This window comes from Micropterus dolomieu, linkage group LG18 (assembly GCF_021292245.1).
Source record: "Micropterus dolomieu isolate WLL.071019.BEF.003 ecotype Adirondacks linkage group LG18, ASM2129224v1, whole genome shotgun sequence".
Taxonomy (NCBI): Eukaryota; Metazoa; Chordata; class Actinopteri; order Centrarchiformes; family Centrarchidae; genus Micropterus; species Micropterus dolomieu.
The window spans coordinates 9,784,871-9,801,264 of record NC_060167.1 but is presented as its reverse complement, the minus strand read 5'-3'; the positions used below and the strand labels follow the sequence as shown (position 1 = coordinate 9,801,264).

At 39.7% G+C, this 16,394-nt stretch overlaps 1 protein-coding gene across 2 annotated transcripts in view; it reads right to left on the bottom strand.

Annotated features, from left to right (window-relative positions):
* Nucleotides 1-272: 272 nt before the first annotated feature.
* The window catches only part of chd5 (chromodomain helicase DNA binding protein 5), a 40,019-nt gene continuing 23,897 nt past the window's right edge, over nucleotides 273-16,394 (bottom strand). The window contains exons 24-40 of one of the 2 annotated variants that reach the window (XM_046029055.1): nucleotides 16,211-16,383; nucleotides 15,364-15,538; nucleotides 13,833-13,919; nucleotides 13,546-13,634; nucleotides 12,926-13,059; nucleotides 11,337-11,481; nucleotides 8,064-8,223; nucleotides 7,889-7,968; nucleotides 7,478-7,673; nucleotides 7,305-7,394; nucleotides 7,013-7,165; nucleotides 6,336-6,444; nucleotides 5,994-6,126; nucleotides 5,627-5,822; nucleotides 4,723-4,886; nucleotides 3,667-3,793; nucleotides 273-3,197 (exon numbers count right to left, since the gene is read on the bottom strand). In XM_046029055.1, coding sequence (XP_045885011.1) covers nucleotides 3,070-3,197; nucleotides 3,667-3,793; nucleotides 4,723-4,886; nucleotides 5,627-5,822; nucleotides 5,994-6,126; nucleotides 6,336-6,444; nucleotides 7,013-7,165; nucleotides 7,305-7,394; nucleotides 7,478-7,673; nucleotides 7,889-7,968; nucleotides 8,064-8,223; nucleotides 11,337-11,481; nucleotides 12,926-13,059; nucleotides 13,546-13,634; nucleotides 13,833-13,919; nucleotides 15,364-15,538; nucleotides 16,211-16,383 — 2,339 coding nt within the window. In that variant the 3' untranslated portion in view covers nucleotides 273-3,069. The remainder of the gene's footprint in view (nucleotides 3,198-3,666; nucleotides 3,794-4,722; nucleotides 4,887-5,626; nucleotides 5,823-5,993; nucleotides 6,127-6,335; nucleotides 6,445-7,012; nucleotides 7,166-7,304; nucleotides 7,395-7,477; nucleotides 7,674-7,888; nucleotides 7,969-8,063; nucleotides 8,224-11,336; nucleotides 11,482-12,925; nucleotides 13,060-13,545; nucleotides 13,635-13,832; nucleotides 13,920-15,363; nucleotides 15,539-16,210; nucleotides 16,384-16,394) is intronic. The other variant, XM_046029056.1, reaches the window with a different exon arrangement.

The window sequence follows — 16,394 nt, the reverse complement described above, 5'->3', positions numbered from 1 at the left end:
GGCTTCTGTCTGTCTGCTATTTCTATTCCTTACTGACTACGAGTGTTTCTATTTCTGCCTCTAATCACATTTACTGTACCACAGGCTCACGCAGATTGTGACGTATAGTGCTGGAAGACGCTGCACAATGATTACAAGGTAGTGTGTGAGGTCAAATAAAAGAAAGTCATTTACGTTAATTAAATCTCCAGTCCTCTTCGACTCACAGGTCTATTACTCACATGCTCGCCTCTTCATTTGGCACACTAACCACGGGGGGGAATCCCACAATGTTACTGTTATCCAGAAGATTTATTAAAACACATTGAACAAATACACAGAATACAAATAAAAAGATGACAATTCACTTTTTCATTCAATTGCTATACAGCACAAATATCAGAACCATAACACTGCTTGGAGCTCATTGTCTGTAAATGCTAGATACACTACCACCTCCCCAAAGTGAACCGTCTTATCAAACGCTTCACATGCTGTGCATTCACTGCAACAAAGGTGCCTTTTATCAGGGTCTTTTGGTAGCTTTTGAAGCCATGTTAATAAGCATGTACATACATTGTTAACATATTTATAATATTAGACTGAAGCCTTTTTTTCTAACAGACATTACATTCATACTGACTTCAGTTTGATTGCATTTCATTGGAGTATTGTGTTTTTGATGTCATCTCATGGTCATCACTCCAGAGGGAAAAGGGCATGATGTTGACTGATGAGCACATACGGTGCACACTGCAGTTCTATGGCAACACCATCCAGCAGACATTCATCTTTTTTTTTTTCATTTGATACATAAATCTGTATGAGATGGACTTATCTCAAAAATCTTTCAAGTATTTACATGTTTCTGAGGTTCTATCTGTCAAGCAACCTAATATATGTCATGGTCAAGTAATTGATGGCATGAACAGAAACACATTGAACAAAACAGCACTGATAAACACTAACAAAGAATAGTGCAAAAATCTGATACGATGCACTTCAAGGTTCATTTGACGTTTTTAAACAGAATTTCAGTTAAAGTATGTTGTCTGAGAAATGGTGGGCGAGGGGGTTGCAGTGACACAATCTAAGTAAGTGAAAAGTGGTCAGAGGAGACCACCTCAGGACAACCATTTGAAGTGGCAAAAGAGAGTAAGAAAATACAGCCACTCAGCAACTCTGTACAACACCACCTCTTCAGTTTAGATTAGTCCAATCACCAGCAATGTCAAATAAATGCTCTGGCAATGGCAATAATAATACAAACAGTTAATGCCACTGGTCTTTGGAAAAAGAAAAAAAAGACAAATATGTCAATAACATTTTGCACTTTGAGTCCAAACATTCGAGCAATGCCTTCATAGAAAAGGAAATATAGTAAGCTTGAATGTAAAAAAAGATTGTTTTACTTAATGGACAGTCACTTTAGCACATAATAGTGGATGGAATGGACAAGATATGTAGCTATACCATGCTAACGTATCTTCACACCAGGTAAAGCAATAGGCAACAACATACACTCTTGAAATAACCCAAAGGTAACTGAGGAAACTGGAAGTGAAGACATATTCTAAAGAGTAATGCTGTGCAACATTGGTCCTTAGAAGCTGATAAACAGAGAAAATCCCATCGAATGTAGGTTTAGACTGTGACACTACCAATTACAGTCTTCACCTCTGTGGAGGAAATGCACTGCATCAAAGATAAAACATACGGGATCGTCTTCTTTAATGGCACCAAGTGACCAAATACATTTTATTTTACCTTAACTTAAAGAGAAGCAAACAAAAGCTAATTTTGTGACAAATACTAGACTTAAGGTGACACTGCACCATAAGCACAAGTTCTTATTCAGTTCTAACAATGAAGGGGAACTGGGAAAGTCCCTGGGATGTACGTAAGAGGGGAAAAAAGCCACTCTCCACTCAGGACTCAGTTCTTAGTTAGGCCTGCGCATTAAAGCCCTGTATATAGATGTAGACCAGATGAGTTCCTGTTTATAGTGCAGTCCCAGTGGTCATGGCCCCAGGGTTAAGCTCTACAGCCACTACTAACATTCAAATATAAGAAGAATCACAAATATTGTTCCATACACAGAAATACTCAGTCTTCTCTGAAATGCGTTAAAAACCACTCCTGCAGCTTATTCTTCTCTGCTCAATCTTCATGTACAATGCCAAGCCAGGATTCTGATTTCATCTATGTGTATACATATTTTTACTATGATTAGACCTATGTGAGGTAAAATAAACAGCAGTCTCTGAGTATATACAGTACAAGAAGCCAACCCTCAGAGGTTACTGGTACTGCAGTCAAGTGCATCTGCAAGTTTGGCAGAGATTACTTTCTCCAAATTACCAGCGGGTGGCAGTCTTTAGAGGATTCAGAAATACTGTGTCCAGCTACTGCATACATGATAATAGTTTTTGATGCTGTCAAATCAATTTATCCACTGGTTAATACATAAATGACAAAACACATTTAAGGTAACAATATTGGCCCTCAGAAAAACAATCTCCTATCAAACTATGACTGAAGATGTTCTTAACTCCACACCTCTTCACAGGGAACAAGCTCCAGTGGGGCACGGTCACAGTGTACAGTGAATAGGCAGATGGATAAAGCAACACGGGCACGCAGAATGAAAAAGTCGAGGCTGGCGCAAACAAAACACACATTCCAAGATTAGAAAGAGCCCCAATCAAGAGCATCAGAAACATCAGTCATGCCAACTTGCTGGAGTTTCGCCTTGTAGTGCAGGGCTGGGAAAAAAGAGAAATCCTCTTTCAGAAAAGCTGCTTCATTTTCCCTCCTAATCCTCAGCTCTCCAACACAGGTTAACAAAAGCAAATATCTACTGAAATACTTCTATAGGATCCTTGAAACATAAAAGAGCATGATGGATACATCTGCATTCATCAAAAAGTGAATTGCCTTATCCGTAGACAGAGAGCTTGACTTTGTAGATTATAAATAAGGACGGAACAGGAGAAAGAGGAGGATGTGGTGGAAAAGATGGGCAGCTGTCATCCATACAGATTCCATCCCTGGGAGTTTCTGACCTCAGGTCAGTGTTACAGAGTTGGCCTAGTCCTCAATACAGATGACATCACTGGGTTTGCCTGACTTGAGGTCAGGCGTAGCCGTGTCTCTAAAGGAGTCAAGGGACTTCTTGTCCAGATGGCTTGTAGGGGGTGGGGGGCCATTAGAAGACACTGAAGAGGAAACAGGTTTCATATGTAAGTGGTTCATTTTAACAAAATAAATATCTATGTCTTACTTTTCTTAGCGTATTATAGTGAGAATTATGAGATAAAAATGTTTTGATTCACTGGTTTTCACAACCAAAATGTCTGCAAACCCTCACAATGTGTGCAACTATGTTAAGTACAATGAGTTGAATAAGGACACCAGTCTGTAATGATAGCTGTGATGCATGTTTACAACAAAGGAAAGTTGGGCAATAATTTCAATTACTTTGTTTGTCAATTTTGGCTCACCTTGGGGTTTGTTATTGTATAACGTCCTCTTAATATTATAAAAATAAAACATCTACCAGTCTATATGAATGATTGGCAGTTTGATTTAGCAAATAGTATCATTTAAGTTGCATAAACCACCACCAGTCCCACCTGTTTTATGTCACATATGATGTAATATCCTACTGTAACTGTTGATGCTTACCACTGACATAGGGTCCCAGAGGCATCTGGCTGTAGTTGACCATGGGCTGTCCACCTGCTCCTCTGAATCCTCCACCAAAGCTGCTGCTGTACATCTGGGAGCAGCCAAACCCCCCCTGGCTAAAAGGCTAAGAATAAAACATTAGAGATTAGTTAGCCCGCTGGATGTTGCAAGTTTACATGACTCCTTTCTATTACTACAGCGACACTGCAGGTATTAATTCTTCTGTACAACCAGTTTGAGAAGCTCTGTCAGAGGAGTTTTCTTCCTACAGTAGGAAAGTAAGCAAATAAAAAAACGAAGGCAAGCAAGCTGGAGTGCTGACTGTTTCCCTGGTTACAACAAGAGCTGGCATAGCAACCAAAAAAGCACAGTCAAGAGCGCATGACCAATCACACTGCTTGGCTGAAATGATCTCTTGTGTAACAGAGAATAAAACACACACATTCACCTCTGGTGAAAAGGTCCTGAAGAGATGAAAGTAATGAGACAACACAGAGTCTGTTAAATCCTTTGGGACTGAAGTGTGGAGCTCAGTAGTGAAAGTAAACAACTTAAGGCAGATTCCCTTTTTTTTCCATTACTCATGGGGAAACTCTTCCATGGAGGATAGAGAGTTTGAGTCTCCACAGGTTTTTGAAGGAATAATGTGGTTGCTGATTCGTGACTACAGAATACTTCAAAGTTTTTGTGCCAAAGCCTTTTTTTTCTTAGATTTACTCAGCCCTGCAGCACATTTTAGTGAGCCTCATTTTCTCATCCTTCTGAGCCTGCAGCCTCCACTGCATAGTAACAACCAACCAAGCCCAAACCATTAAGGAAAGAGACCAGTAATTCTTAGGGAGACAACATTGAAAATAATAATAATTATAGTGCTAATCTTTACTTAAAAGTTCAAATTATTGATCTTAAAACAAATGGGTTCAGATCACTTTAGGAAATCAAACCAAAAACTGGCTTGTATTTGACTTGATTTTGCAACCAAAGAATGATTTACTTGTTAAGAGAGTTTTCTGAAGCCACCTCAACTTTCTTGACCACCGTGTCCCATCTCACCTGCTGTGGTGGAGGCTCACTCCCTCGGCTGGTGAGGCGGCTCAGGATGCTCCTCTCAGACATCTGTAGACGGGCCGACACCGGCGGGATCCTGGATAGCATGTTGGGCAGTCGTGTCACATCTGCCTTCATGTCACTCAGAAGTTCCTCCAGCTGGTTCAACACTGTAATAGCATGAACACACACACACACACACACACACACACTACATCAGAAAAAAGCGTTTTTACTTATGTTAACACTAATTTAATGCCTGCACATGTAGTATAATTTAGTGAGGAAAAGATCAATGAGACAAAACACGAGCACAAATGCATAATTCAATTCAAAAATAGTCTGTTAACACAAAATAAAGCCACTGTGTCAAACAGAATCTGGCTGTCTGTTAGATGCTTTACACACAGCAGCAGTTTGGAAAAATCTTTATGCACTTCATTTAATGTCTGGATGGATACACCTATTTCCAATTGAAAAAATCTTGTTTTAATGAATTTCTACAAATCAGTGTCTGCATCTTAAAACAAGCGTGAGGCAGGTCAACTGCCTTAGAATGAAAATAAAAACAAATTTGTTCATTTGAATTAGGACACCAAAAGAAAAATATGACCAAGTACTTCATAGAATATGTTTTCTGAATACAGTAATAGTGACATCTGGATAATTCTAGGGTGGGTTAGGGGATTTAAACTGAAAATGTGCTCATGCCTCTTTAATGAATTTTTCACACACAACTTGATTTTACACAAAACACAGCAAAGACAACCGGTGGGCTTACAAATGTCTAATGAAAAATGTATATCAGTGATTATGCCCTGTAAAAGTCATGTCATTTTGCAGGATTATTTTCGTAGTTTACCAGTATGACAATTTTGACTGTTGCTATTTTTGAAACTGGATCGCGGACCTTTGTGCAGCACGGCATTGGCAGGCTTGTTCCCGGCCAGAGACTCTTTGGACAGGTGCTGGTGGGACTCTGCCAGACATTCCACCTCTGTGAAGCGAGTGTTGAGAGCCATGGCCGGGTGACTGGGGTCCTGGGTCATATTCAGGTAAGCTGCCCGCCTCAGCTGCTCCTCAATCACCAGAGCCTGCTCCAACAACTGCAGAGAGCGCAGGAGGGAACGTGTATGAAACACAAACAGGACAGGCAAAGGGAAATACAGTTTGAGAGACAGTTTGTTTCAGTTGTATTCAGATATAACAAATCCTTTAACCCTTGAATTATTTCAGCCTTCAGTAGTTATTTTTGATATATAGACTTAAAGGATTGCCTTAAATCGGCGAGCCAGGAACTTGTTCTTCATCTCTAGGTAGTTGCCCTTATGTATCTCAGTCTTGAAGGGCTCATTCAGAATAGCATAACGTGGGTCATTCTGAATGTCTTGCCAGCGAGCATAGCCATGTCTGAGATAGATTCCCGGTCAAGGTCAACAAATGGGAGCACAGAACCTCATAAAATTCTTCAAATAAAAAAGGAAGATTGTGGAAAACGTAGTTTTATATCCCTCAGTTTTTAAATATCAGTCCTTCGACTGCAGCTCCCCCTGGTCATTAGTAAATATATTACTGTGCCAGATGATGAGGTTCTTGCTTCTACATCTGGGAAAAGATACGTTACGATGCCAGCCAACAGCCAGTAGTCATGGCGACGGTGCCAGATGTCATGCATCTTTCCAGAAGACAGCGCCGCTCGCTCTTCAGTTTGCCAGAGGGTGTGCAACTCTGACAGCGAAAGTATGAAGACAGACAGTTTTTACAAAAACACAAAGTAATACTCAAGATGTTTCCAGCATATAAAGGCAAGTAAGAGCACATAAACAACACAAACCAGATTCATGGCAAAACAAAGCTATTTCATTGTGGTGCCTGAAATAAACAACTTGGAACACAAAGTGTATTAAAGAGAGAGGGGAGATAAATATCCACAACACGCAGATGTGCGTGTATGCTCCTTCTATTTCAGTTAATTTAGAGAGTCTACATGCAGAGTCAACTGAATCCCTTAGCTGAATATAAATAAATAAATAACACTTGATCATGTTATTTGGGACACTTTTTTCCACTAGTGTTTATTTGTGAGTGACTGTGTGAGTTCAGGACATTCAAAACACTTTTATTTAAATGTAAAACTTCCAGCTGTGAAACAAAAAACATTCCCATTTCCCAGTAAAATCAGCACTACTTCTGTCATACTGTCCGGGCAGTTAGTTCACAATTTGCGGCGTATTAATTTCTCAGTTCTGTCTCTCTGGTTCATTTAGGATCAAAACAAAGTCACATTTATTCTTACCTGTAAAACCTCCATCAGCAATATTAAACATGAACTTGGCTTTGAATCCATTTTTGTCCTCCTTCCTGCTTTCATCCATCTCATCCAGCGTGTCTTTGTCTCCATTCAATCGGCCCTCTAATGCATCTTCACTCTTCACATCATCTGCAACAGCTGTACAAATGACAGAACAATTTCTTTAGAAATTTCTATATAACTGACTGCCACTAAACGTTTGCCTTGCTTTCCAAAAGAAGCACAGTTATTGTACACTTTATACCGGTTTTATTAAAGGATAGCATAGCATGTGTACCTGGCTTATTTTCCTTGTCTTCAGTCTTTGCCAGAGAGGAATCAGTATCTCCTTTTTCTGAGGCCTTCTCTGTGTCTTTGCAGTGGTCCCCTGTGGATAACAAAGAAAATGACTAAATTAAACAAAGTACAAACAATATTGAATATGTAGCACACAGATCATGCACCACTCACTTTTAGGTGAGGTTTGACTGGATGACAGCTCTGTCTGTTTCAAAGCGGACTCTTTTGGGTTGGCAGATGGCTCTGTCTTTGCGGAGGGTGACTCGGTTCTGTCCCTCTCATCTCCTGTTTTCTCCTCTGAGCTGGCCTTGCTCTCTTCACTGTCAGCTGCCTTCTCAGGTACAGATGCTGGCTCGGCACTGCCAGTCTGCAGAGGGAAACACATACAGGGAAGCAAGGAGAAAGAGAAAAGTTGATAGAGGGCAGAGAGACAAGTTAAAAGGTGGCTAAGTTTGACAGAAGCCTCTGCTGAGGATGATAAGATGAGTGTGGTAAAAGTGTGATGAACCATGAGAAGATTGACAAGACAATAAAGGAGAACAGAATAAAGGTGATGGAAAGTGGAATCAAAAAGGGACTCACTTCCTGCTCCGACAGTTTCTTGCTATCTTGCTCTGTGGTCTCCTTATCCTCAGCAGTACCCAAAAGAGACTCAGACTTCTCTACAATCCAGAGAACAACAACAACAACAAAAAATTCTAAGGATGAACTTTATAGAGAAAATAAAACATGATCATCACAGACACTTTGTTCTGACCTGGTGGGATGGGAGTGCCAGGCTGTGTAGCGACAGGGCTGGCTGGCACAGGGGTGTTAGGATCAGAAGATAAACTCTCAGTCAGCTTTTTCAGCTCGATGCCGATGGGAATCAGATCTGGGGAACTCAACTTTCCATTTACATGCTCAAACTCTTGCACCTACAAAAAAAGAGATTGGTTCAACTGTAATAAATTAAAACTCTGCTCTTTCGTGGGATGGATTACTTTGCTCAAATATGAGATCAGGAAGATGTCCATTGCATTGTAAAGTACATGTGGGATCCTGAAACAGAAGTTTAGATTTTTTGTTTGTTTGTATCCAGTTGCCCCAACTCCTGTTAATTTCAAACGTAGCCTAGTTGTAATGTAAAATTAGTTTTCATTTATTACATATATTTGTCAGGGACCGTGTATTAAAGACCCCATTAATTTCAAAACATAAATCTCATACTCACTATAAATATAAGAGAAGAGATGTACTGTACCTGATTTATAGCCAACTAGTTTAACTTCTAGCTCATTTTCTTCTGCAACCCCAGAGCAGGTGGACACAACCACTAGTAATACTAATGAAATCAATACAAATAGAAGTTCAAAATCCAATAAATACTAAAATATGCATTCACTTTGAGGACAGATCCATCCATCCATCCATCGTCAACCGCTTATCCTGCATACAGGGTAGCAGGGATTTACAGATCACAAAATCAAAACAGGTTGTTGTTAATAAATACAACTAATAACTAGTAGCTAACTGAAGCATAGACTTTACTGAACCAAAACTAATGTTAGCTTGCTAATAGATGACTCATTTTGAGCAGTGAAGAACAATGTTAATAGAGCTAATATGGAATGTGGTCCACATATCTGACCTGACATTGGAACCAAATGCCATTTAATAATGTAAACTAGGAAGACTTTAAATTACATTTAACAGAAATACATACTATACCTCAAATTCCAAAACATGACAAATCCAAATGATGTTGGTTAGGCTAGCATGATTAGATATTTCCTATGAATACTAGCTTCTAGCTAACTAATTCTGAAACATGTTTCTTTTTGTATTTACATACAGTCCTCTCCAAAAGTATTGAAACAAAATTTTGTTTTTGTTGTTCACTGAAGACCTTTGGGTTTAAGATCAAAAGATGAGTATGAGACAAGAGTTCAGAATTTTAGCTTTTATTTCCTGGTATTCACATCTAGATGTGTTAAACAACTCAGGACATATCACTCTTTGTATTAGACCACAGCATTCTTAGGTGAGCAAAGGTAATGGAGCAAATAATCTTAAAGTAAATAACATTTAATATTTGGTGGCATAACCCTTGCTTGCAATAACTGCCTGAAGCCTGCGACCCATCGACATCACCAAACTGTTGCATTCTTCATTTGTGATGCTATTCCAGGCTTTTACCGCAGCTTCTTTCAGTACTCGTTTGTTTCAGGGTGTTTCTCCCTTCAGTCTCCTCTTAAGGAGGTGAAATGCAGCTCTATTGGGTTAAGGTCAGGTGATTGACTTGGCCAGTCTAAAACCTTCCACTTTTTTCCCCTGATGAAGTCCTTTGTTTTGTGGGCAGTGTGCTTTGGGTCATTGTCCTGCTGCATGATAAACTTCCTCACGATTAGTTTCAATGCATTTCTCCATAAATTGGCAGACAAAATGTTTCTGTACACTTCTGAATTCATTCTGCTGCTACCATCATCAGTTACATCATCAATACATATTCATGAGCCTGTTCCAGAAGCAGCCACGCACGCCCAAGCCATGACATTACCTCCACCATGCTTCACAGATGAGCTTGTATGCTTCGGATCATAAGCACTTCCTTTCTTTCTCCACACTTTGGCCTTTCCATCACTTTGCTAGAGATTAATCTTGGTCTCATCAGTCCATAAGATTGTGCTCCAGAACTTTTGCGGCTCATCTCTGTACTTCTTTGCAAATTTCAATCTGGCCTTCCGATTCTTCCTGCTGATGAGTGGTTTGCATCTTGTGGTGTGGCCTCTATATTTCTGCTCTCTGAGTCTTCTTCCAACAGTGGATTGTGATACCTTCACCCCTGCACTGTGGAGGTTGTTGGTGATGTCACTTACTGATGTTTTGGGGGTTTTCTTCACAGCTCTCACGATATTTTTGTCATAAACTGCTGTTGTTTTCCTTGGCCGACCTTTTCGACGTCTGTTGCTCAGTACACCAGTAGTTTCTTTCTTTTTCAGGACATTCCAAATTGTTGTGCTTGCTATGCCCAATATTTGTTCAATGGCTCTGGTCAATTTTCCTTCTTTTCTCAGCTTGACAATGGCTTGCTTTTCTCCCATAGACAGCTCTCTGGTCTTCATGTTGGTTAATCCTATTTAACAGGAAATGCAGTCTTTATAGGTTTGAACCAAGGATGAAAACTTAGACTAGTTATGCAGAGCTATTTAATGTTTGGACAATCAACCTAAAAGGCAACACCTGGGCAACAACAAACATCTGTCAGTCACATGTTCCAATAGTTTTGCTCACTTGAAAAATGGGTGGGTTCAAACAAAGGGTGGTATGTCCTGAGTTGTTTAACACATCTAGATGTGAATACCACGAAAAAGCTAAAATTCTGAACTCTTGTCTCATACTCATGTTTCTTGATGATGTTAAACCCAAATGGCTTCAATGAACAACAAAAACAAAGGAATTTGCCTTACCGTTCCAATATTTTTGGAGAGGAATGTATATAAAGCTAAAGTTATACCTACATTTTAAAGGATTGAGGTAGGTTTAATACAACATTTAGCTTCCTAAAACCACTTTTGGGGAATTATGCTACAGTGATGCCACAGTAACTTCCTGTTTACATAGTTGATCACCTTTGATTGGACTGCACTACAGATTCCTAGCAACCAATTTACACATTAATAAAGTCTTTACTATCTAAGATATTTCTTCAATGTTGCAATCAGATTAAGTAAATCACTAGTTTGAAACTAGCTAGGAGTTACTAAGAACTTGAGAAGGACTTTACACAGACACTTAGAAAGCTCAAACCACTCACTACCACTTTTTCTTTAGCCAGGTGTATATCTTACATGGCAAACAAAGCTAACAAAACATCTAAATTTGTGCTTCGGATATGATGTCTAAAACAGGAAAGTACCCAAAGAGTAAGTTTTCCTCTTGCCTGCATTTGTTTCTGCTTGAACAGTTTGACCTACTTTTGCTAATCTCACAGTTCTCCAGCAGAAGACTTGGTATTCTATGTCAAAGTCTTTGGATGAATAACCAGTACCTTTTTCCTGACAAGGGACATGACTCCGATCCTGGTAAGAACATGCTGCCGAGACAGTCCCTCACGTGGGACTCCGTCAGCAAAGGTCTCTGCACCATCTGCCCCTGGCTCACATAGATGTCTCATGAACAGAGACACATAGGCCCTGATGGAAGAAGGCACTTTACAGTTCACGTGATTCCTCTGAGGTTACCAGCACACCATATTTTGAACAGCACTTGTAAGAGAAGCACTTATAATATTAGTAGCAGATTCTGAAAGTGTATAAAAGTGCATATTTTGATTTAGTATGTGTGTTAGTAGGGTATGTCGATATATTGTTGATGTGTGATAAATAATGGTGTTTTGTAATCCCAAATGTTTGGCATAACACTGAAATAAAAACAAATTAGTAGCAGAGGCAGACATAGCAGAAGAATTTTTAGATTAAGGACTAACAGTAATTGATGAACTGTAGATGAAGTTCTTAGTAGACTTCATTCAGTAATGGGTAAGATACTTTCAAGCATTTCAAGTCTTTCTCTTTGTCAGGATGGCGACAGCTGGCTGACAGGGAGACATTGGTCATTCATGCATCAGGCTATCAGATATCATTGTTCTCTGGCAGTCTTATATGATTATAGAAGAATCTCCACAGATAAGTGCAAATACATGATACTATTAGATTTCAATGTGACATAGGTAACAGATTCAGGCCACTTAAAGATGACATAGTAGGGAGAAACACATAGACAGTATGGGATAGTACAGGAATGAATATTGTGGACCAGGGAATATCCGGCAGATGGTATCCATACCCTGTATGCTGTTACTATTCTCCCCAGCCGGGCTCAGTAAACAATGCTTTGTAAGACATGAGTTTTTTCTGAGACCTTCTTTTGAGACAAGAGAAAAGACACCTGACTCACTTTACATTCATAACATACATAGTACCGATGGCATGAGAAGTAGAAAGTATACAGTAGTAGTTGTACTATTAGTAATTAGTCATAATAATAGCAAGATAATAGCAGGAACACAGTGTTAAGAGTAAATGGTAGTACTAGTAGTAGTAGTAGTAGTACCAATACACAGTCCTAGCAGAACAAGTAGAAGAACAATACCAGTAATGACATCATTAATAAAAGTAGTACTACTTAACACAGTATAAATTCAGCTTTAGTTATAATGGCAGCAGCACCAGTGGTAGTACCAGTACTTGTATTTATAATATTAGCACAACAGTAATCATAGGTGCAATAGCAGAAGTAACTGAATGTCGATGCTTTACTTTAGAAATAACAAACAAAACTCAGGGCTACAGTATATGCATTCTGAATATCTATTTATGTAATGTTTGGTTCCAGTGCATTCCAAAGCGAAGGAACCCTGAAACTGGAAAAACCAACCTTTGCAAACTTGTTAAGAGCATTCAGGAGCTTTGCCCTGGGCTAACCAACTGAATGTAAGGATTTAATAAAATAGCCCAGAGTTACCTCTTAGCTTGATGCCAGGCAGGCCTTCACTAAAAATTGCATGGTGTGAAAAGAGAACTATAATTTAATCAAGTAACAGAACTTATCACAGTATAAAGAATATTAGGGCCTTACCTGAACTCACGCTCACTTTTCCCTCTCAAGTCTCTAACCAGCCAATGGGAGTTGAAAGCATCCTGAGGAGGCATGCCCCAGCGCATGATGGCATTGAGGAAGGCTTTCCTCTGGCGGGCGTTGAACCCCAGGACCTTAATAAGAAGAAATGACTTTAGACAGAAAGTAGTATAAGAAATTGTAATGTACTGTATAAAGTCTGAATGAAGCAACAGAAAAATGTCACAAACTGAGCAGCTTAAACAGCTTTACAAACCCCCACATTCTGGTGGAACAATTGGCAGATATTGATTTTTTAAGGAGATTATATTCACTTGTATATATATAGACACACACAGTCTGTTTTATATTGTGTACGTGATCATCTAAATTAATACTAATTCTCTCCTTGCTTGCCTCATTCCACAGAGTGGGCACAGGATCAGTGATGCTTGCTGACATGATGGGTTTAAAGATACACTCTCTCAGTTTGTTACAGTGGTCCCTTACTCCAAAATTTCCTGCAGTTGCTAACTATGTCATGCTGGCAAAGATTTTATGAGTTGCTGCAACAGGGTGTATACCTCCACTTTAAGATGCACAGGATATCCTTTGAAGGACCTAAAACTTGTAATTCATACCTCAATACTGCCACCAACTCGTGCCAGTAAGGGTGGCAGAGGTTTGTCTTTCTCATTCTTCAGCTGCCGGCGAGACTGTCTGCGTCCGCCTACAAAAAATAAAGCCAAATGCACTGTTAGAATGGCTTCTCCAGTGTCTTACCATGGGCACAGTCAGATATGACCTTGATCAAGAATAATTTGTGTGAGGAAGTAGCTCGAATGAATGTGGTATATTGTAGTGCCATACTCAGAGAGCACAATAATGGTTGTATGAAGGTTATTGTGGGTTTTTTTTTGCTGCCTACCTTCAGGCCTCTCCTCGAAATCTTCATCCTCGTCCTCGGACCCCACAGAGTACTCCGATTGATTGTCTGAAAGATCATCCTGCCATTCTGAGCCACACATCAAAGAGAAACAGTACAATGCATTCGCTTCTGTTGGTGGCCTCCTGAGGGCGCCATGGCACTGCAGATTACTACAGACCACTACAACTAGGCATGCACATATTGTACCACTTCTATCCTCTGGAAGTGAGGTGAGAGTTCACTACTCTGCCAGACAATCACTATAAACTTAGAGTGTACTCTAAGCTGTGATGGGCTTTGAAATCTTTACACTCTCATAGTCAACTGCTGTTGAACTGTGGCAATCAGGACCTTGTAGCCACTCCTAAAAGTACAGCTACAGGATATATACATCACTGCAATAGACATATAAATTGAACTACTAAAAAGAAGTGCTTCAAAACCCACTGAAAAGACTATATACATGCATAAGATACAAGAGACCTTTAGGCCAGTATAACACACAAATCTGTGGCAGATTTAATGGAGGTCAACAGCTCTTATTGAGACTTGCAACATAAGATGATTTAATAAACATGGTGATTGATTTCTATGTTGTTCTTGCCTGAACTGATACACCCAAATCATCCTGTGTTAAGATAATGTCACCAAGGTAGCTCAGGCAGCAGCTTGAGTAGCACTGTTCTGTTATTGAATTAGCTGAGTGGGATGTTAGTTAGATATCAAAGTTGACCACAATGTTTATGTTACAATAAGAGCAGTTGACCTGTACTAAAGCCAGCAAAGAGGGTATTACGCTGGTCTGTACAATATTATGATTAATCGAACACAGAAACATATCTACTATACTACAGATCTGAGTGAGATCTTCAAAGCTTCGGTACAAATGTCTAACTTTCAAATCCATGAACAAGCTTCTATCATAGAGAAACTACTTAAAATATTCCTGTTTAACATTCATGCTCAGCTCAGAGAAAATGTCTTAATCAGAACAACTGTGTTAACCTTTAGGGGTGATCTGTTTAGCGATGATTGGTTAGATGAGGAACATTAAACAACAGCTCCCAGAATGCCATTCAAAACACACCATTTAGTAGTGACTGTTCCAGGCATGCAACATTACTAAATCATTTGGGGATGACAAGAAACAGAACTACACAATAAACCCCAAACAGTGCCGCAATTGAGTGGTTTATTTAGAAAATGTCTCTTTTTTTCTTAGAAATATGCTTTTGGCTCGCCCGCCACCTGTCCACAAACCAGCTGGTAAGCCGATGGCTAACAAGCCAAAAAGCTCGTCTCTTCTGCATTCTGCATCCTGTGTGCTGTTGTGTATTTCTGCTCAAATTTAATTATGGCCAGGAATGCCAAGTCCTGGCACCAACATGTAAAATTAAAAGTGGCAATAATAGAACATAGCTGGAACTTCCAAAATGCAGCCAAGAAATTATTTGGAATTATAACATTAAAGGTTAACACAGGCTTGTGAGTCATGATAGGTGTGCGCCATGTGCCTGTTAACAGAGCCTACCTTGGTCCTCCTGGGTCGTATCGTTGTAGTTGACCTGCTTTCGGATGCGCTTGCCTTTGCCGAGGTTGCGGGCCAGATCCTCCTGCTGCTGCTCATAGTGGTGGCGAAGAAGTTTTTCCCAGTAGTCTGGATCCACATTCTCCTCCTGCTTGATAATCTCCCGCTCCACCTCTTCCTGCACATGGGAACACACAAATGTAAATCAAGGTGATAGATAAATAATTAATTGGCTTTCAGTATATGCACTTACAGTAGTATTCCTCTTTATGCCGTTGTGTTACATGTTGTTTTGCACTAGATGTGTCAATATTTTATTGTATAATTATGTTGTTATGTGTTGACACAAAGTTACATGGCACCAATTTACAGGGTCAGGGTGGATCAATTGTGAATTAAATGTACCATGTAGGGGTTTTTTCCATTTTTACCCACCCTCTATACACCCAGCTTTACACACAATTTGTGTATCCTCAAGGCCAAACATGCTGAAAGCATTTCCTACAACATTAAACATTATCATTTTTTTAAAGGTTTGTCAAATGTTTCTTTTTTGTTTGTCCAATGATATCTTTTACATTGTCCCAGCCCTCTAAAGTCAGCAAAAATGTGTATCATGTGCGTCCTCATGCATGTGTTGGTAAAACATGGGCCAAACATAATACAAGAACCTGCTCATCAAAACACTGACAGGGAAAAAAATCACATCTCTTTAAAGTGATGCAGAGTCAAACAACCATCTCAAGAGATCTCTAGTCTGCTGTACAACATACTGGTAGTCTCTTTTTCATTTGTGTGTCCCCACTAATCCTGATTCATCAAGCTGAAGAACAACAAGCTATATTCTCACCTCTCCATCCTCTTCTTTCACCACATACTGTGCCACTTTGAAGGAGCTCAGGTACTCGTTCATGTTCTGAATCTCTGTGTCTTCAGTGGCATCCTGGCTGCGGTCCAGCAGCTTTGAGATAGCATCATCGTCATAGTGAATCACATTGCCCTCCTCACCATCTTTGTTGTCACCTGTTGATGAG